The sequence below is a fragment of the Eumetopias jubatus genome, unplaced genomic scaffold (genome assembly GCF_037043125.1).
Source record: "Eumetopias jubatus isolate StellerSeaLion01/CBP00866 unplaced genomic scaffold, mEumJub1_p1.0 scaffold_14, whole genome shotgun sequence".
Lineage (NCBI taxonomy): Eukaryota > Metazoa > Chordata > Mammalia > Carnivora > Otariidae > Eumetopias > Eumetopias jubatus.
This window is the reverse complement of record NW_028274820.1, coordinates 41,447,031-41,468,035: the sequence shown is the minus strand read 5'-3', so window position 1 is coordinate 41,468,035 and position 21,005 is coordinate 41,447,031. Positions and strand designations below refer to the sequence as shown.

The window sequence follows — 21,005 nt, the reverse complement described above, 5'->3', positions numbered from 1 at the left end:
AATTCTCAGCTCAAAGCAATTATCATGGACAACTCTCCCCCCAACTCCCAACAACCTCTGTGTATTGACAGAGCAATTAGACAAATTACACTCCCTTCAAATAGGAGCTTCCAGAGATGAGAAGAAGAAGAAAAAGAAGTAGAGGAGGAGGAAGAAGAAAAAGAAGAAAATTTTCCTTCCCATTACATTTTTTTAAAAATCTGAAATGTTTGCAGCATGGCCAGTGGTAGTGTCTCCAACTCCTTGGTATATGATTGTAAATTTATTTGAGGTCTTTTGGAGAGAGGAAAGGATCACAGGACTTGAGAAGGATGATAAACCGAAATCAGTTGGGCAAGCAGGGCATGATGGGTAGGGGGCATTCCTTCTCCTGCCAAGAAAGGGAACTGTGGGGTGGAGGACAGGAATGAAAGCGTTTGGACTGTTTTGATTTCATCTTGTGTGACATAATATTATATATATTTTTCTCCTCCATCCTCTTTACCACTCTGGTTTTTTCAGGAAGTAGGTCTTTCTGCTTTGCTTTTACCTAAAAGAGTGGCAAAGTGGTTCCAAAGGATGGGAAATTGAATGTTTGTAGGGATCTCTGCTTTGTGAAGCCTTCTCTGGGGCAGAGAGGAAGGACTTGCAGCAACCTTGGCTGATGTCCCATCCTTCTCCCTTCGCCCCTGCACAGAGATATCAACACTGCGACCAGAGCTACAGCCTGGTCCAGAGCTATGCTCTCCGGCCTGACATGTGGGCGTCTCTTTGATTGTCGTTTCGTGCACCTGATTCTGTTTCCTTGGGACACCAAGGGAAATCCTATGTTGGAAATTACAAGATGCGTGAGATATATTTTACAGCTAGGAAGTCGGCAGCAATAAATGTGACAAAAGAGTCTTCTTAAGTTGGGGGGGGATTGGAGATTAGCACATAAAAAATTACATCCTGTCATCTGAGGATTTCTGAGAAGGTTCTTCCAGGGTTGGGAAACTAGACCTGAAAAGGCATGCTGCGTGCCCGGAGGGGAATTTACCAGTGTGTTCGCTCTTTCTCCTCTCTCCCTCTCCCTTCCCGTCCTCCTGATTCCCTTCCTTTCTAGCCAGCCCGCTCCTAACGGCTTGGGCCTAGGGGGGGCGGGGATTTCTCTGGTCCCCGGCGCACCCTGCCAGGCCCCGGGGCAACACACGGTCGGGCCTGGGCTGTGGACCCCTCCTCCCCCCCACCCCCAAAGCTCAAGCTGCCGCTTCTCGGGTCGCAGCTTTCCTCCTCTCCGTTCACCTCCAGCTCCTCCTTTCTCGCAAGAAGTTCCGGGTGGCGATGCGCTCCGGGACAAGCCGTGTGAACACCCCCCCTTTTTTTTTTGCACTGACAGAGAATGGGAAGACCGTAGGGAAAAAGTGGAGGAATCTACTTTCTGCTTTTCTTTCTTCGCTTCTAAAGATCTGGGGAGTTTTCTTTACAGCGACCGAAGCCAGCGCTTTATATCTGGGTAATCCGGCTTCGAGACACCCTGCGCCCCCAGCTGTGCGTTTGGAGAGCTGGCGGGGGCGCACCCACTGGACGCCTCTAACATTCCCCATCCACTGGCCGCCTGAGAGTAGCAGGAATGCCCTTGGAACATGCTCTTTACCTTTCTGCATACGCAGAGGGCAGATATTTTTCCAGCCGTCCCTGTCATCTCCCCATCTCCATTCCTGGCTTTGAAAAGGGGATCCTTTCTCTACCACCCCCAGTCACCGGACGCGGTCCAGCTGAAGGAAGAGCGAGTTCGGATTTTTCCCGGGAAAGGAGAGAGACGCTCTTCTTTCATGACCGCCCTTCCCACCCCCAGCCTTGACGCTGCCTGTTGTTAAGGACACTGGTCATCACGCCGCGCGGACAGACTCGGTTTCAGGATTCCTTTGCTTGTGCTAACCTCACTTCTTCCCCTCGCAGTGATCTCTTCTCTCGCGCGGTTGTTTTTTGTTTTTTGTTGTTGTTGTTGCTTTGTTTTTTGTTTGTTTGTTTGTTTTTTAACTTGGTCTGAGAGCCATGGACAAAAATATTCTGGCAAACCATTCTGCATTGGGTTTTCCCTGGCACCATGGGGATTCTCCCAGGAGAATTTAACTCCCTGCAGTCCTGCGCCCAAGGATGTAAAAATAACATCTTCAGCAAAGTCTAAAAATATCTGTGTGATGTTTCTCTCCCTTGCCCTTCCTCCCACCTTCCCTCTTTCCCTCCATTGTTTATTCGTGTATCTAATATAAACGTGTACTACTCCCCAGCATATTTGCAGTCTGTCTGACACCACTCTCCTGGGTCTCCGTTTGCCCCTTCCTGTCCCCACTTGCCTGGCTTTCAATCTAGTGTTCCCAAGATGTTAAGCCCACCCCAAAGTTTAATTTTCTTTACTGTGGGCCTCTTCGCCATCCCCCACCATACTCCCAAGCCTCTACCCCTATTTTCAGACCTCCTCACAAAGCCCAGGAGGTCTGGGGCTTGCCGGCAGAGCCAGTGCGATTCCTTGATGCCCTGCCCGCCTCCTGGGCCCTCCTGTAAAAGATCAGATAAATTGGTCTTTGTTTGAAGCTCGTGTTGGGTTAGGCGGATTTCTGCCCTTTCCCCCCCCCCCTTTTTTTTTCCTGGCGGCCACCTCCTTGTGGAACAGGGGGCGGCCTGGGGAGCCGAGAGAAGCCGCATTCCTGTGGGTGCCAGGCGGCTCCAGTGCTGAGCCGCAGGGCCTGAGACACACACACAGAGGAACCCGCAGACCTCGCTGTCCTTGATCTCTCTCTCTCTCTCTCTCTCTCTCTCTCTCTCCGTCCCGTTGGGGCACCCACCCGGGAGCCTGTCAACCCACACTCAGATCCACCCAGGTCTTGGCCTCGGGCAGGAGCGTGTTGACCCGCACACCAAACACACGCACACACCCCCTCCTGGGGACATCGGCCAGGCCAGGATCTCCCCGCCATGCCAATCCTTTCTCTCCCGCCCCGTGTCCCACAATCCCAGACGCGCCGGCTGGCCTCCCCTGGCTCCTTTGATCCCACCGGACGCCCCACGGCTTGCGGCGCCCTGGCCGCGCCGTCCCGGGAGTCGCCCACAGCGCGCCAAGGCCTGGCGGTGCTCGCCTCCTCCCGGCGCGCCCAACAGCTTACTCGGGCCTGACACCACTGGGTCTCCCGAATTCCCCCGCCCGAAGCGCAAGGGATGCCTCCTGGAACATTTGCCCCCTGACCCCCCGCCCTCCGTCAGCGCTCCCTTTTATTCGAGGAGAGGATCTTTAGGGCTACCCAACCACCACCCTCCCCGCCTCATCCCCGCACGCCCTTGGATCGCGCGCCTCCCACTGGCCACTGGGATCTCGCCAACCCGGAGCTCTCCAGCCCTCTCCAGAGGCACGCCCTGAGGACAGACGCCCTCCGGCACCTCTGGGAAGCGCGCCACGACGACGGATCCGCCTGCGGTCACCCCCCTCCTCCACCCTTAAGCACCCCCCGCCCCACAGCGGCTGGGTGGAGGTTTCCGCCTCGCGTGAGGTTGGAGGGGGCGCTGTGGCTCGCTCCCGCCCTCCGCTCTCGTTCCCAGGTTGCCTTCGGTCCTTGCATACTGTACTCGGTTTTTTCAGATGCACAGCGAACTCTGGGCCTCGAAAACAGCCCAAATAGCGGTAGCACATGTGGGATTGGCTAAAGATTTTTCCACGCAGCCCTGCCGCCCCACCCGCCCCACCCGCGTTCTTTGGCATCTGACAAACTTTAGGTTCCCCCGTTGTACAGGGCAGAAAGTATACATCGCATCTACTGCGGAGGGGCGGGGGGAGCCTTCCCCTTCAATCATCCAGGGTTGCCAGCTGAAACGCAATAACCTGTTTTATGGGTCGAGCTCTAACAGTGAAGATAGGAACCAGGGGGATTTACATGAATCTGTTTTTAAAGGAGATTAGAGTCTTGTTTTGCAGCAATTAATGTTTCTGTTCTTTTGTTCTTTGGGAGTTCGTATTTACTTCTGATTTGGGGGGGTCCGGAGGAGTCTCTGCCAAAAGTGCATGTATCATCGAGTCTGTTCACACGCTAAATCAAGATTTATATAGAACCGTGAAATACCACACGTTTCGACCTTTCCCACAGGAAGGAAAAAAAACGGCTTTATAACATCATTCCACACACACGCACACACCCTCCAAGTTTCAGTGATGATTCTATCTCCACCATACACAGTCTAGTGTATTTTTTTTTAAAGAAGTGGGTGGGGATGAAAGGCAATAAACAGTTCCCCAGCTATGATTTTTTTTAAACATTCTTTTTTTCTTGCAAAGGTGAGAAGACAGAAATCTGCCACTGGAAGCTTTACTGTCATCCAAGGACTATTTCTGCCACTTAACCACTTGCAAGGTGGGATATAGGGGTTGGGGAGGAGGCAGGATGGACTCAACTTTCATCTATAAACAGGGATCACTGAACAGGGAACATTTCATTATTGCCCTTAAAGTCATAGGAGCCAGGAAGCCTGCTTGCCACCTTGCGGGATGGCCCTGGTTGGGCAGCTCCCAGGTCTGTGAAGTGTTGGGAGGAGGGAGAATCATCACATACTGTTCTGAGCCTGAAAAAGATGCCCAGGAAATTCTCTGTAGTCATGGTGGAAAATTGAGGTCTGGGGATATAAGGGTTTTAGGTATCTGACCAGGACATCCCCCCACTCCACACACACATACACACACACCAGGAACCAGAACTAGACTCCAAAAATTTCAACCAGGGCAGGGCTAACCCTACTGGAAGCAACAGCTAGAACCCAAGGTTCACTTTCTCTCTGGGACCAGCAGAGTACCCCAGCCTCCCTCCAGATTCTTGCTCTAACTCTGACTCCCTTTCTCTAGGGTCCTTCCATATTTTAAAGAGACTGACCTTGCTCTTTTACAACCATGTCTGGGAGCAGAAACAGTCCTTTATCAAAAATACTGGACTTTCTGGAATCTAGAAAGAAACACATCAGTGACTTATAGCAATAGAAGCAGCCGGACTAGTTTATATGTGGGGTGTTAATTAACAAAAGTTAATGATAGGATTAAAGCCAATAGTCAGCCTAGCCGAGTGGAGGAGACAGCTTCCCAGCCAGCTTTATTTAATTAGCAGCAATTAATACGTTTTCAGCTAATATCCTTCAGGACTCTCAATGACTTGTTCGCTGTGAAAGAGAACGGAGATGGAGCTCAGGAATACTTACAAGCACCCAGGGCACTTTGCTCTGATGACAAGAGAGATTGCAAACTCATTTAAGCAAATGTTCATAAACAAGTGACAGGCACACTCTGAGGCAGCCTTGGTGGAAACAATGGTGAAACTGTCAAATGTTCTTTGCTTGGGGGAAGGGCACTTTTCTTTTTTAAGCAAGGAAATGCTTTAGCAGAGAGGGAAAACAAAGACAGGAGCCATAGAAAGGAAAGAAAAAGAAAAAGAAAAAGAAAGAAAGAAAGAAAGAAAGAAAGAAAGAAAGAAAGAAAGAAAGAAAGAAAGAAAGAAAGAAAAATTATTTCAGACTCCAGGCAGAAGCACATGCAGCAGCCCTTGCAAACACTGAATCAGCCCTACACATATTGAAGATTTGTACACATAATGCTTCAGACCACTGATTTGCTATTTTCTTAATTCCTGCTCTTCTTTTTCCATATGAATCAAACAGTCTTTTGTCCTTCAGGGTTTGATTTGATCGCTACTGTTCACATTTCACTTTTGTATTTTCCTCTTCCTATACTATTACTCATTGAGTGCCCTGTGAAATTACAATCGTACATTTTCAACTCAGCAACCCATTTGCAGTGCAAAAATAGGGTCTAAATAATGGCTGAATTAGCCCTACTGGACAGTTTCAGATGTAACACTCTGTAATAATTATATTGCAGGCTGGATTAGGATGCTATTATCATAATCTGGACGTTTACAATTATCTGTAATTTGCAAAGATGCGCCAGGTCTTGATTACAGCAGTTTTTTTTTTTTTTTTTTTTTTTGTATCACGCTAACCATCACTAAACAGTGACAGTAATAACAGCTAATTTTGCTGGCAATATAAGAGGTGCTGGGGTGTGCAAACAATTTCACACCTGGATGTGCTCACTCAACCAAGAATATAGAGAAAGAGCTTCTGCCCTGAGACTCAGACAAATATTCTCCTCTGCTTCTGTTCAGTATAGATTTCTAGACCCTGATCATTGCTTAAGAGATATTCACTGATGGTAAGTTTTTATTTCTTCCATACTTCAAGGCACAGTTCATATTTCTCTTCTCACACTTTCCAAGCTATATGTGTTGCTGTTGTGATTTATTATAGACTGCAACTTTGCTTTATAGATTTTTCAATTCTGACCTTTTATCCCCCCTTTAACAGTAAAAGGGTTGTCGTTCTGGTGAGTAAAAGGGTTCGGGGGAGATTGGGATCCTTAAGAACTCGATATGTCTTTTTTGCCTTCTGTGCTATTGATGTATTTGGTGCAGCTTGTGACTGGAGACTGCGAAAAAGACCAGGTTTCTGTAAGGTGTGGAGGGAGCCGGCTGGAGATTCCAAGCTAAAATCTATTTGGAAATTGTTACTCAAAGCTAGTCCTAGGCGAATTTAAGATCTTTACATGTGCCGATGATTTTAAGTCGTGGGGCATCGAGAGAGCAAACGGAACTCGGCACAACGCTCCTTTAGTATCACAGGTACGCGGGCATTTGCAACGGCAGGCAGGTGTAGTCTGCATCTCTCGACGACTGCATAACCCCTTCGACATTTTCCTCCACTTGGGAGAAAGTTTCCGGAATAACTGGCCCCTGAAACCCTTCAGGGTTGCTTTGCAAGGCCTTTGCCTCCAGCTGATGGGGGAGGGGAAGGGGGGGCGGGATGCGGTTCGTACAGCTATTGCCCCCGGGGCCCGAACGCTGCGACCTTGGGGTTGGAGGGGCATGATTGGCTGAGACACAGAACCGAGCTGTGGAGCCAAGGAACCAGTCCGATTTAGGAACGCACCAAGGAAGACTCTCGCAAGAAGCGGTGCTGTTCTATCTATAGATGACGCTGTTTCCTGACCCTGTAGACACTGGATGCAGCTAGAGATGTTAAGTGCAGGATCCTGAGAAGTCTCTGGCTCCCTCACCCCTGTACAGAAAGGCCTTTCTCTGGCGGCGGGAACCTTTGGACTAAATTGTGTTAAAAGATAATGAGATGCTTATTGGCGCCAAGAAGAAATTTCCCCCCTTCACCTCACCCCCGCAGCTATTGTTCTCTCGTTCTTTTTTTACCTGGAAAATACGGTCAGAACGAGGCTCTAGAACGCCAACTCCGGGGAAGTTCGAACGTGGGGAGGCGTTGTAGACACCGCAACTGGGCGATGCCTTTTACCCACGCCCCTCCTACCAGTCTCTCTCCCTCTCTCAATCTCTCTCTCTCTCATCAGTTTACTATGGGGTCAATACTTTCTAAAGAGCGAAGATGTTAACCCTTTAGGTTCAGAGGACCCGGAGAAAGCCCATTTCCAGGGATAGTTCTTGGGAGGACCCCTTCGCAGAATTTCTTGTTTAATTAAGCTCAAGTTAAGAGACAGAGAGATCGTTATAGGCGCATCATGACAACACCTCCAATGTGTTAAAATGCATTTGCTGGGTTTCAGAATTCCATGCACTCACAGTGGTTTGGCATGCGTCTGGTAGCCTTTTTTTTTTTTTTTTTTAAGAAAAATTAGTGTTGGTTTCGATGTATGGTAGCTTTTTCTCTAACGTAATTTGAATAATTCAGCAAAGCCCCACTACCAGCTGTACTTCTGCAGCCTCTTCCATTCTTTTCAGCATTATAATTTTGGTTAATTTTCAATTTTAGGTCCTACGTCTCTGCAATTTGTGTATGAATAACAGAATAATTTCCCTCTTTTGTTTCGCCTTTCCTGTTCCTGAATCTAAATAAAGATGGCTTTTTAGTATTAAAAGTGGAAGAAAATTACAGGTAATTATCTTTGACGGTAAAAACGCTGTAATCAGCGGGCTACATGAAAAATTACTCTAATTATGGCTGCATTTAAGAGAATGGAAAAAAACCTTCTTGTGGATAAAAACCTTAAATTGTCCCCAATGTCTGCTTCAAATTGGATGGCACTGCAGCTGGAGGCTTTGTTCAGAATTGATCCTGGGGAGCTACGAACCCAAAGTTTCACAGTAGGAAGGGGGAAAAAAGAAAAGAAAACATTTTTCCTAATGTAACAATGCGAATGCTAGAAAATGACAAGACTGATCGGTTTTAAACCATTCTGAGACTGACTGAGCGTGGAAGTTGCTCAACAAAAAAAGGAACGGGTATATTGGTAAGTAGTCTTTGCTTTGTGTCTAATTATAGTGACTGTCCTTTTGCACAACTGTATGTCGCTGTCATTATATGGAGCACTCTGAGTATCTCTATTGACTTCTGATAAATGGCTCAGTGGTTTCAAGGTTCATAATTTGAAGGATGCCCAGGTCTGTAGCCATTAATTCTCGCAGTATGGGGCTTCCTGCTTGTATGACGAAAGGGCTTTTCATTTTCATTATTTCTGTGGTTTCCACAAGATCGGAAGGATGTATTTCATCCAGGATCATGCATTTTCCTACCTAGCTAGCTTGCAAAAGGTGTAAACATTAAGTAGTTATAATTGTGCATTTACTTTGTGTTTTTTCTTGTATTCTTTTCTCTTGTTTAAAAAAAAAAACCTGCTTCAAACAAAGACAAATACAGCTGTATTATTTTGGCTGAGGAAAGGAAAAGGAGAACACTCAGTTTCAGCACTGGGAACTACTGGATGTCTAGAGGCTAACCTGGGGATAGATCATTCTAATGTTTTTTTTTTTTAAATAAATAAATGTGTAGAAATTACAATAAAATATAATATTAGAGGAAGCTGAGAAAACATCCATGTTTAATGTTAGAGTACTTTAAGACAAAGGCTTGTGCTGCAAACTGACATCTTTGCAGGCACTTGATGTTTATATATAGGGCTTCCCATATTAGGAAATAGGAATTCTTTTAAGAGTGATAGAAAATATACTGGGAGGGCAGGAGGAGGGGGTGGGGAGATAGAGACACACAGAGAGAAACATACAGGACACTCCCAGCATTTTGTGGCTTTTACTCCATATATGAAAGAAGACAAAACCATACAAAGTATATGTACAACTAAAATTCAACAATATATACAGAAATGTTTCTCAATATAAACGTCCCTATTAGCTTAGTGAATGCCACCAATTCACCTAGTAAAGGTATCAAAGCAATAGAATGGTGATTTTGGTTGTTTCTTCTGTCTTTCCTGATTCCAGTTCAGGGTTTGGGGGTGCGGTGGGGAAAGAGTGGTTTGGTTTTGTTGTTGTTGTTGTTGTTGTTTTTAAACATCATCATTCTTGCTCATTGCATTTTGATAAAACATGCAGCGTTCCCTTTGTGGCAATGTTCTAATCTTACAGCTGATTTTTCCTTTTTCTTTAGAGAAGGACTGTTATGTGAGGGTTTTTTCTTTTGCTTGCTTTCTCTTTTCTTTTTCTTGTTTTTTTTTTTCTTTTTCTTTTTTTGTCAGTCTGGGATTGGTAAATAAAAATGCAGGAGCCCAAAATGCTTCTTTTTCATCATGTAATGTCTTAAGCTCATTAAACAAGTAAAAATGCTGCCATGTTTGCACAGATTCTTCTGGTGGGGGAAATGTCTGTTAAAAAAAAGTCGTTCTGATGGATACTCCCAAAGAGAAGAGGAGGCTCAGAGCCTGGATCCCAAAGGGTAAGGGAAAATGTCCTTGCAGTGAGGGGTTTCAGGAGCGCTGGCATAGAAACCAGTCTCTGTCTCTCTCTCTCTCTCTGTCTCTCTCCCTAGAATGCAAGATCAGTTACTGAGGCTGCTCAAAGGAAAAAGCAGATGAGGGAAGGAAAAGAAAAAAAAAAGAAAAGAAAAGAAAGAGAGGAGAGGAGAGAGAGAGAGCAAGAGAGTGAGCAAGCGCCCAGACTGTCTTGCTACCCAGAAGAGTTCTCCCGAGCCTGCTCCGTTGGCTGGGTTTGGCAGATGCAAGCAGGTCCTGGATGACTCCTTGCCTTGTTCAGACGTTTCCCTAGGGTATCAATTTCCCCCAGACAACTCACATCATCTGTGGTCTCTGCATCGTGTCCTGGTGTGGAGAGGAGTACCAATGCGAATAGCCGGGCATGTAGCTGTTGGGGGGCATACTGACGCCCTTAGCTGAGGCAGAAACGTCCCACACTGGAGGCAGTGCCGGAGAGCGCGGCGACAGGGCCGCTGAGCCCGGGAGAGGGTCGCTCTCATGTGGGTTACTGCCCTGCTTCAGCAACTTCTTAAACTTAGAGCGTTTGTTCTGAAACCATATCTTCACCTGGAACGAAATGGAGCACTGATCATTAGGCATGAAAAAGCATCCAGCCGGTGCCTCTATTCGAGGCTCTGGAAGCAATATCCAAAAACCAAAACAAACAAAACCACAAATGCCAACTTCCCGCCTTCCTCCAGCTCTTTCTAGACTCCTGTCCCCTACCCCGCCCCAATTTACCAGGTATCTTGTCTGGATACCTGAAGTCCTTGCAACTCTTTCTTCAGTTGGATGCAAGCCTGGGTTTAAAACAGCAGTATAAATAAGAAGAAAGGCAAGTAAGATAGCCAGGTTTAAAGTCAGAAGGAGAATCTTTAAACAGAGAACTTTGCAGGTGAAAGTCAGTTGAACACACTTCCTCTGCTAGTCTGTTTTTGTATTTACTAACCCCCAAACCTGGCATCTCTATGCATGTACAGTGAGCAAATGACTGTGAACAGAGACAAGCCTGTACATTTATAACCAAATGCCTTGAATATACCTCTGCATATATTGCACGTGCATGGAGCATCTCTCCCCTGAAGGAAATATAGCCTCATAATCCTGTAGGGAATAGGGATGGTGCCTCCCTACTTCCCTACTTTGTATGTTGCTTTAGTCAAATTGTGGTCAATAATCCCGACATGATTGTTAGTGCAGTCGCTAAAAGTCAAAGGGCTCCTGAAAATTAAATGCGAATCAGCACTCTGGGATGGCAGCATATCTGAGCTAACATCCCAGATCGACTTTATTTGAAGAAGGAAATTCTATGGTGCCGCTTCTTTCACCTTTAAAATTCCTTAGCCATAGGAAGCTGCTTTTCCAAGAAGGATATAAGTTACTGAGTAGCAGGAATCCCTTCACATAAAATCCTAAATATTTCCAGTGGCAATATGGCAAGAGAAAGCAAGCTGAATTGAAAAGAAGAGCTTAAGGGGCATCCGTTCTAAGGCACCACACAATCACCTACCAGCAAGAGTCTCGTAAACCCTGGAGTCCCCATGCTGAAGATCACCCACCTCACATGAGGCCTACCAACCCATGCAGCTAAGTTAATTGACAAAGACAAAAACCACAGGTGATTGCAGCCTGGCTTTATGACCAGGGTCCTAATATACCTACTTAAGCCCCTTCCTGTGAAGTCTAAAATGCCCCATATGTCTTTCAAATTAGTGGAACAGGAGAATTCAGCAACTGTACTTAACTGAGGCTTCACCTGCTGTAATTTGGTGAGCATTCCTCTTTGATCTCCAACTCTGCCATTGCTCCCAAGTCCTGTACTCCAGGGATGTACCTCAGCCTGCACCAGCCAGTCCCCCAGGATGATTTAAAACATTGAGCACAGGGCTATCTTCAGAAAAACCCACCTCACCTAGCCTATGACGGATATATAGGACGGAGAGGTTGCACCTTGGTCCGTTTACTAAATCTTCTTGGAGCCCATACCCATCTGCTGCCCCCCCCAACATTTCATTTCATAATTCTATGTCAATGAGTTGAAATCCTTATTAAGTCCCAGGACCCACAAATGGATCCTTAAGAAACATAGGTTCTTATTCTGCCTCCTGGCCTCAACATCTTTTCCTCCTACATGTTTGTTCTCTTTCTTGTTGTTCTGCTCTGCAATAGGCCTTGATTAATTTATGAGTTTGGTCACCAAAGGACACTAGGCTGGAGTGGGGTCGCCGAGGGTTGGGAGGATGTGCAAATCCAATCCAGCATTGAATACCAGGTCACTTATTCCAAACTGTGTTGTCCCGGAAAGTGCGTAACGGAGCAAAGGGATTTGTCAATAAGCTCCTTCGGTCCTTAGTTGACTAGGCCCAGAATTCCTCCTGATGTGCTCCCTGCCCGATCTGTAAGCAGGGTCAGCATTTCAGGGATACCTGGGCTTCTCGGGAATTACCTGTGTTTGTGTCAGTCCTAAGGAAGCTGCCAGTTCAGCTCTCTCGGGAAGGGCCAGGTACTGAGTTTGCTGAAAGCGATGGTTTAAAGCCTGGAGCTGCAGGCTGGAATAAATGGTCCGAGGCTTCCGAATCTTTTTCCCTTTTCCATTGAACCGGATTTCCCCGTTTTCAATCACTGTGGTTTTTTGTTGATCTGCAAGCAAAAAATAGAGAGGAGCAGTCACCCGTGAGGCCCACTGCCGCAGCCTCCCAGAGCTTGGCCTGGCCTGCGCCGGGTCGCCCCAAAGCCCAGAAAGGATTTCTTCAAAGCGTCCCCACGCCACCCTGACCTCTCTGGGTTCACAGTGCCCGGGAGCTTCCTGTGGGGGCGAAAGCGTCTTCCCGACCTTAACTCCGGCCCTAATAAAGTGCGGGGACTGGACCGCGGGAGCGCCCTGGACGCCAGGGCCAAGAGTCTCGCTCTGCCGCAGCGGAGGCGGCGCCGGCCGCTCTCGGTGGCGCGTGGCGCTGCGGGGCGGCTGCCCTCGTCGCCGAGCGGGGGGGCCCTCGGCCTGGCTTTAGAGTGCCTTAGGCTGTGCGTGAGCCACCCTGATGTTGATGCGGACAGTTGACTTGCTGTCACTAGCTCCAAGCCCGGTGCATCAAGACCCTCGGCGTGTTCAAAATGATTCTGCTGAGAGGGACCGAAACCCAAAACACAACACAACCAGCCGCTCAGACCAGCTCCGGAACGGGCTGAGCATCGCCTGGCAACTTTGAACCCCTCGGGGGCTGAGAACCGTCCGCCCGCGGCCCTCTGCTTCGCCTCTGGGAACAAAGGCGCAACCAACACTGGATCGAAAACCCAGAGGGAGGGGGGCCTGGTCAGGGGTGGGGGGTGGGGGACATCTAAAAGCCCGCAGCAAAGAGCCCAATTGTCACCAGCTTAACCAGAGCTAGAGGCAACGTCAGCTTCCCTTCGGGTCACCGAAGCGCACCGGGCGCCACCCGCAAAGTAGGCCACTGGCCGCCCAAATTGGGTTGGGGAGCAAAACACGCTCCCCAGTTCCGGCCCAGAAATGTCCCCAGTCCTGCCAAACGCCGCTCACAGCCCGGAGGGGAGGAGGGAGGCAAAGGGCGCACAGACCCAGCGAGCCGGGGCGCGCAGTGCGGACCAACTCGTAGAGCGAAGCCAGCGCGGAGCCGGCGGCGCGGCTCGAGTGGCGCGCCGCAGACCAGCGAGCGAGGCGGGCCGCTCCGCGAGGAAGCCGAGGGTCGGCTGCGGCGAGAAGGGGCCCGGCTGGGCGGAGGCCGGCAAGCAGGCGCCAGGCGAGCGGGCGCGCACGAGGCCTGGCCGGGGGCGCGCCGGGCCGCCTGGGGGAGGGGGCCGGCGGAGGCCCCGGCGGTGAGGAAGTGCGCGAGGCGGGCGGGGTGGGGGGCAGCCGGGGAGGCGGGAGGCGGGAGAAGCGAGCTGCCCCAGCGGCCTCTCACCTGTGTCGTCCCCTCGCGTCTGGGCGGCCGCGCTGCTGTTGTGGTAGGACTGGAGGTAAGGGCTGTGCTGCGAGTGGCTCATGTACGGGTAGGCGGCGAGCGAGCGGTGGTTGTAGGAGTTGCCGCCGCCCGACGCGTAGGGCGAGCCGTGGTGGTGGTGCTGGTGGTGGTGGTGGTGCGAACCGGCCGCCGCCGCCGCCGCGGCCGCCGAGTGCAGGCAGTGCAGAGGGTAATGCGCGCCTGCCATGGCCGGGGAGCTCTGCTGCGAGTGCGGCTGTGGCGGCGGCGGCGGCGGCGGCGGCGGCTGCTGTTGCTGCTGCTGCTGCTGCTGCTGCTGCTGCTGCTGCCCGAACTCCATGAAGGCGGATTTGGACGAGTCCTGGCCTTCCAAGCCGTCAGCCATCGTAGTCATGGTCATCATCAAAACTTTGGGGGCTGGAGAAAGCCTTCTCCCGGGTTTCCTCCACCCTCCCCCCACTTGGCTCGCGCCGCTCTCCCCTCTGCAGCCACCTTAGCTCTTGGGATTCTTGAAAAAAAAAATAAATAAAAAAATTTTTAAAAGAGGGGGTGGAGGTGGTTCGCCCTCTCCCTCGCTCTTCTCTAATATATATATTTTTTAATATAAAGAGATATAGTGAGCAGGGCCTTGTTAACTCAAAGGGAGGAGGAAGGGGGAGGGATGGGAGAGGAGAGGGGGGAGGGGGGAATCTGCTCTCCCCCCCTTCTTTCCCCCCTTGGATTTTTTGGGGGCTGGTGCAGTTTAAGGCAGAGATTTTAAGGTGGATTCTGCGAAAGTTGCGCGTCTGCTTTCAGACTTGATGCAGACGCCACGAGTCGAATGGTTTGTCTCCAAAGGGCAGCGCCTCCCCATTGGTCAGTCGCCCGCTGACGTCACAGGCGCACGGCTTCTACTGGTGTGCGCGCGGCTCGCCGAGTTCTTCGCCTACCTTCGGCAACTCCAATCCCAGCCTCGAGCTGCAACCGGGGGCCGCGCGGCTCTGCGCGCAGGGCTGCCGGGGAGGGAGGTGCCTCCGCCCGGCGGCCGCCGACGCCTCCCGCCGCAGATCGCGCCCCCGAACCCGGAGCCTCAGGTCCCAGTACCGCAGCCCTGGAACAGCCCGGCCGGAGGCCGCTCTCTCTCTCAGTCCCCTTGCACCCCAGCAGGCTGCCTGTTCTCAGAAGCAGTGCCCTCTGCTTTTAAAGCGAGGCCCCCCTCCCTTGACCTCCCCTCCACATCCCCCTCCCTCAGTCCCACTGTAGTCCCGCGGGAGCGCCCTGTCACCGTGTATTTTTCTAGATGTACTTTATTGAAACCACAGAGGGAAGAAGACCCCCACACCTGGGCCCCATCCCTTGGTTGGGGTGGGTGTAAAGAAAAAGAAAAATCAGACCCTGTTTTGGCGGGGTTCCTGACGTTTCAGGCCGTAGTTCCTATATATTGAACAAGAAAGGGGGAGAATATTTTTTTCCCCTCAGAACGCAGCAGCCTGTTCTGAAAGCGAATCGTTGGAGGACTGACAGTAATGCATTTTTTCCTATTGAAAACAGAAGCTACTGTAATGCTTTCAAATATATGCAAATGATACATGCGGTTAGTGGTTTGGCAAATCTTGATTACAATATAAACTACCCAAGTAAAAGTGCCTTCGTCCTAAATTTGTCTCTCGATTACAATTCCAATTGATTTTATTTTATTGTCAACATTGTTAATGATAAAAATAGAGTCGTTTTACAGTTATTTTTACTTTCTGGAAGGAGGTAATTAGGGTTCTAATCAGGAATACACAAAAATCTCCCATGATTAACTGCAGTACTTTGTTCAAATTGCTGCTATAAAATTCAGAACAATTTGCCTGTAATGATTATGGACTGGGTTTATTTTGGGAGGTGGAATAAAAGTGGATATAGCATAAATTATCCTCTAATTATACACCAGTGTCGCCTCAATTATCCTCTTATCAAAATGGTTGTCTAACTGCCGCATTTAGTTTCAATTCTCTCCTTTTTTTCTATAAAAAGAACTTCATACCTTGTTATTATTAATCCATTTATTATTTGCAAGGGGATTTATATCCGCACATCCAGGTGGTAGAACCACTTCTCTTTCAAAGATGGACTGGGGAAAGACATTAAGTTCAGAGCAGCCCAGGCTGCGGATCTAGCCTTTCTCCCTCTAGTCTCCAGACCCACTCAGATCCAGGCAGCCAGCAGAGACAGCGGAGTCCTGGAGCGCAGCTCAGGCCCGGCCACCAGGTAGGAGAGCCGGACCCGGGAGCAGGCGCCGAAGAGGGCAGGCCGGGGCCGCTCCAGGAGTCGGGTCCCGGGACTGCGGGGAGGCGCAGGAAGTCTGCACCGTCAGTGGGTCGGGACTGGGTGGACACGACCAGCCGACCCCCATGGGCTCGGCGCCAGCGTTCAGTCCGCGACTAGACCCAAGCCGCGAGCCTCTGACCACACGGAGAAATGCACAATCTAACATCTCCAGGTCAACGTGTCTAGAGGTTGCAGGGACGAGTCTGGGTCTTTCTTTGGGGAAACTACTGGGACTTGTATGCACCCTGTTCGCTTGGACTCCGTAAGTTATGCAACCTAAGGAACCCGAGAAATTGACAGTTTATTGGTTCCGCTCGCCCCCGGAACTCCAGGGAAGGTGGCTGCAGAAGTAGCAGCTTGGACTCTATTTACACACTGTGCGAAGCTCTGCAGCGGCGGCTTATGCTAATTGATTTTCCCAGCTCCCAGCCCGGGGTCTCCAGGCGTCGCCAGGCTAGTTTGCCTTTTTCTTTTTCTTTCCTTCCTTCCTCCGTTTTATCACAGAACCTGAAGCTCGCTGTCCGTGGGTTTTCTCTAGGGTTCTCAGGGCAACAGCCTTTACTCTCCTCTCCCCTCCCTTCCCCAGCCCGCCGCGCTTAACTTCTTGAGCCTCGGGAGCCGGTTCAGTAACTCTGAATTCATTTTTAAGTGGCGTGCCTTGTTCCCCTTCTTTTAACAAGAGGTGCACTTTAACACGCGAACCAGTAACCCGATCCACGCGTTTACAAATCGGCAGTGAATTAAAACAACAACAACAAAAGCTTCAAGGAAAATGAAAGGTGGGCTGGGTAAGGGGGAGATGTGTGTAGGGTGTGTGTATGGGGGGGCAGAGGAGAGGTCAGAAGAAGAAAAGGTCCCCCCCTTCCCCAGCGGGCTCTCGGTGCACCCGGGCTTCGCGCCGAGCTTGTTTGTAATGTCCTCAAAGGAGCAGGTAGACGTGGCAGTTTTATTGCTTTATACCCTGCAGCTTGCTGTTAACACGGTGAAGGCGTTTCTCTCCCCCCGCCCCCCAACCCCGTGCATGTCTCTGTTTCTCTCTTTATGCTCGCAGGTGCACCGCTTTCCTCGCTGGCTTCCCCAACTCTGGCCGCACCCGGAGCGGGTGGGGGTCGTGGCGGGACCGGAGAAGGACCCCGCACTGAACACCAGATCCAGGGTTCAGCAGCCCCTATTTGCAATGGGTCCCCTTCCCCTTGTTAATTCCCAAGAAAGCCTGAAGGGCTGGAATTGTCGGGGTTGTAGCTGCAGGACTCTCATCCCACTCCCATTAGAGGACAAACCCCCCCGCACTGTGTTGCAGAGGAGCAAGTGTGCAGCTACACCGAAGTAGCAGTTGTCGCCAATGGGCCAGGTCCTGCTGAGCCAGACTGAGCTCAGTCAGTCAGGGGCTGGGGAGCGGAGCGGAGCCGGCGAGGGGTCCCTCCCGCCTTAGTTCAGTTCTCCGTGCCAGTGGCTGGATAGAATCCCCCACTGCCTGAGCGTCCGGCTTTCGGGCGGGTCCCGGGAATACCCGGCCAGAAAGCTAGAACGGCCCCACACAGTGTGCCAAGGTGGCGCGCAGCTAGTGGCTGCCACGTGTGGCCTCTGCCACCAGCCTCCTCCGCTCGAGGAGTTCGGTGCGCAGTGGCTGTGTGCCGCAGGGGCCGCTCCCCGCAGGCGTTTCTCTCCCGCTGAACCCTGCATCGAGATGCCGAGTCCTTCGCCCGGTGTCGTGGGCGGCGGTCATGAGCCGAGGCGAGTCACACCTAGTTTGTTCTAGGCCAGCACGCACCTCCGGCGCTTGTGAGAGGCAAGAATCCTCGGATTCTTCAGGGCCTCGCCTCGAAGGCTCACGCTTCAGGGGCTCCAGCCGCCCGCCGGGCCCTGGCTCCTACCTCTTTGTCTTGCTGGCTGGGGATCCCCGGCCAGCCCTTGGGGGTGGGAGGAGGTGGGCAGGCCAGTCCCGCGCCGTCTTTATCATTCAAAATAGAAGTCGAGCCGGCAATCTGGAGGAGTAGAAGGCCGAAGGCTTTTTTAGATCCTGTAATAGGTGAGGGTCATATTCACTAAGGAGTGTTAGAAGGCCGACTTTGAGGCCTAAACTGCTTTTTGCTTTTACAGGAGTCGAGGTTTGGGGGCTTGTATTCTAGCTGTCAACGTTATTTAGAGAAAAATAACGATTGTCAATATAAGGCCGTGTGGGTCAAGGCGCCAAAGGCCATTGTGGGAGGGGTGGGGTCTCTGCGACGGAAATTCCCCTGCGGTTTTATCCCTGGAGGGGTGTTAGCCTGCTCCCTTTGACCAGGGAATGGGTTGGGTACTGACGAGGGTTTGCAGCCTCTGCGCCCTGTAGACGTGCATTCAACCCGGGCAGAGCCTGGTTGGGTTTGGTTGCTAAGTTGGGCTCAGTTATCACATTAATTCTAAGGAAATTAGACCTCAATAAATAGCCTTTGAATTCAAAGAAATAACTCGGTATTGATTTACATAGCCATGCTAAGAACCCCCTTCTCAAGCGGAGACATTGGTGGAAAAAAATTCCTGCTAGTCTTTTCCCCATTCAATGTAAAATTCTGTTTGTGTACTTGTGTAGGGAAAGGGTGCTTGATATCCTGGAAACCCCGGCACTCTTTTCCCCTCCCCCAACCCACACACCTGGGAAAGCTTGGGAGTGAGCAAGAGAGCTTCCTCTTTCCCTTTCTTAGCCCAAGTCAGTGATGTTATGTTCAGGGGTAGGCAAAAGTATCAGACTATGCAAGAAAGCACTAAGATTGTGGCATTATTTTCTCTAGTTACAAAACATATTGCCCAGATCAACACCCTCCCCTCCCAGGCTCCCCAAAAGCGAGCTAAAAAGTGGGCCCTGTTTACTCCACACCCAGAAAGAAGCTCACTAAAGTCTGGAAACAAAATCTCCCTCATCTCTCCAGTCCAGAGTCCCAAGAACAGGTGGCTAGGATGCTCCAACATGGATGGCACTGGCCCACCAGGGTCAGTGATGCTCACTGGGAGCTTCACAGACTTTTTCTAGACCGTTCTTGTTGGAGAAAATTAAGCATGTTCTAGCCTAGAGGCTCCTGCTCTAGGTCTTTTCAAACCTGGGCTCCAGGGAAGTTACAAAAGCAAAGCCAACCAGGTTCTCAAATTCAACACCTTTGCCTCTCCGGGACCCCATTCTCAGACTGTGAGAGCATCCAAAGCTTTGGGGATTGTATACAGAAGTCTTCCCTCCCTCCCTCCCTTCCTCCCCTCCCTTCCTCCCTTCCCCCCCCCACCGTTTATTTCTCTTTTATCAAGCATCGGACCCCACTCCTTAATACACAGATACTCTTCTTTCTGTCAGTCCAGGAAAAAACAAAGAACTCAATAATGTTTAAACATTTAGATTAACACAAAAATAAGTAGTGGTATTTATCTTTTTAACCTGTTGGATAAACCAAGGCTGACACCGCCCCCCCCCCATATTTGCCCTGCTGGGAAATCTAGCAGGGCAAAAGGGGAAGGGATAGGGTGTTAGAAGTCAGCTTTAATCAAGTCTGTCTTTGGAAACTAGGACCTCCTGACCATTGGAGAATCAGTGCGGCCCTGGAGAGGCCAGGAACAAGCAGCAACAGGAAATGGCAGACTATTTTTAGGATAATAAGGAGTTAATATAGCTGGCCAAGCCTCATCCTAAATGCCTCGAAGCATCCTCTGTTTTAATTTCTTCATCCCTTCATCAGCAGTAACATAACAAAGTCACAGCAAACGCCTCAACATGAAGGGAGAGCCAGGGCTTAGGACAGCTCTTGAGGAAAACCTGGGGTGGAAAACATCGTCTTGCTATCATGTGAACTCTTAGAAGCTTCTCTTGTTACAACAGAAAAAGAAATCAAAACCATTTCTCATTAGAGCTCTCTCTAGTTGTACCTGACTACCTTGTGATTTTCATATTCATGCCTAGTCATAGGCACTTCATATCCCCTTTATTTCATAACCTCCCAATAAAGGGAAAGGTAATTTATTAGATTTTTAGCAGAACTTTCCTTAGGGGGCAACCTAATGCCCTTAGACATGAGGGGGTTGTTTATTTGTTTGTTTGAACCCATTCTCTCATCTGTGCCCTTTCTCTTTTCTTTTGTGCAGAGCAAATCCTTTCTTACACAACTCTAGGAGAAAGAAAGCCCCCTTTCCATCCTACCCAGGGGAATGAAATAGTATTCTTCTGTAGGCTTCAGTAATTTTGTGCAGAGAGTCCCCCTCCCCGCCCCCTCTCTGCCAAGTGAGGCTCCCTGCCCCACAGAGCTCAAAGCCTTTGCTTCTTTAAATACTCACTGCGAGTTGTGTCCATTTTGGATACATATTTGGGTTCATATTTGAATTTGCCATTTTGCTTCCCACATCCTTTGTGGAGAGGGAGACAGAGAGAGTTGAGAAGCAGGGAAAATACAAAGGGAGTTGAAGAGAGATACAAGAGAGTGAACAAGAGAGAATGTGTGTACATCTGCTTCATTTGGAGAGTACCACTCTTCGTTTTCTTCTCCATCAAATTCTCTAGAGACCGCTGCCCCATGATGTTAGTTGCACAGCTAATAAACACAAGTCTGACACAAGCAGCTGGCTCTGCTCTGGGGGCTGGGGACTGGCTGGACTCAAATACCTAGCGCCCACGGTCAGTGCTCTCCACTAGACCTTTCTCCCCATCTCCCCCCCACCCCTTAGCCTGCTTTCCCCTCAAACGCCTAGGGCATCACGTCGCTCCCTCTAACAGCTGCAAAGCCGAAGGAGGAGGACCCTTTAAAAATTACAAAGGAGGTCACCCTCCCCCGACAAATGAACCCTTTTAAGAACGAGCCTCTGGAGGCTCAAAGGTCTTGGGCCCAAGAGTTAAAAAGCGAGCATAGTGTTTCAGGATTTCAGTGCAGCAGTCCCAAACAGACAGGCAGGCGTCCAGGGCTCTCTTTGGGGCTGGGGTGAAAGAAAGGACGGGGGAGAGCAGGAGCCGGGAGGGCGGGCAGCAGCCGAGGGCGACAGGAACGCCC

General features: G+C 50.1%; 1 protein-coding gene across 1 annotated transcript; it reads right to left on the bottom strand.

Moving 5' to 3' along the window:
- Positions 1 to 10,090: 10,090 nt before the first annotated feature.
- DLX6 (distal-less homeobox 6) lies at positions 10,091 to 14,113 on the bottom strand. Its single transcript, XM_028117478.2, has 3 exons — positions 13,693 to 14,113; positions 12,222 to 12,415; positions 10,091 to 10,342 (listed from the first exon to the last, which is right to left on the bottom strand). The coding sequence occupies exons 1-3, from the start codon at positions 14,111 to 14,113 to the stop codon at positions 10,091 to 10,093; spliced, it is 867 nt and encodes a 288-aa protein (XP_027973279.1).
- Positions 14,114 to 21,005: the final 6,892 nt, after the last annotated feature.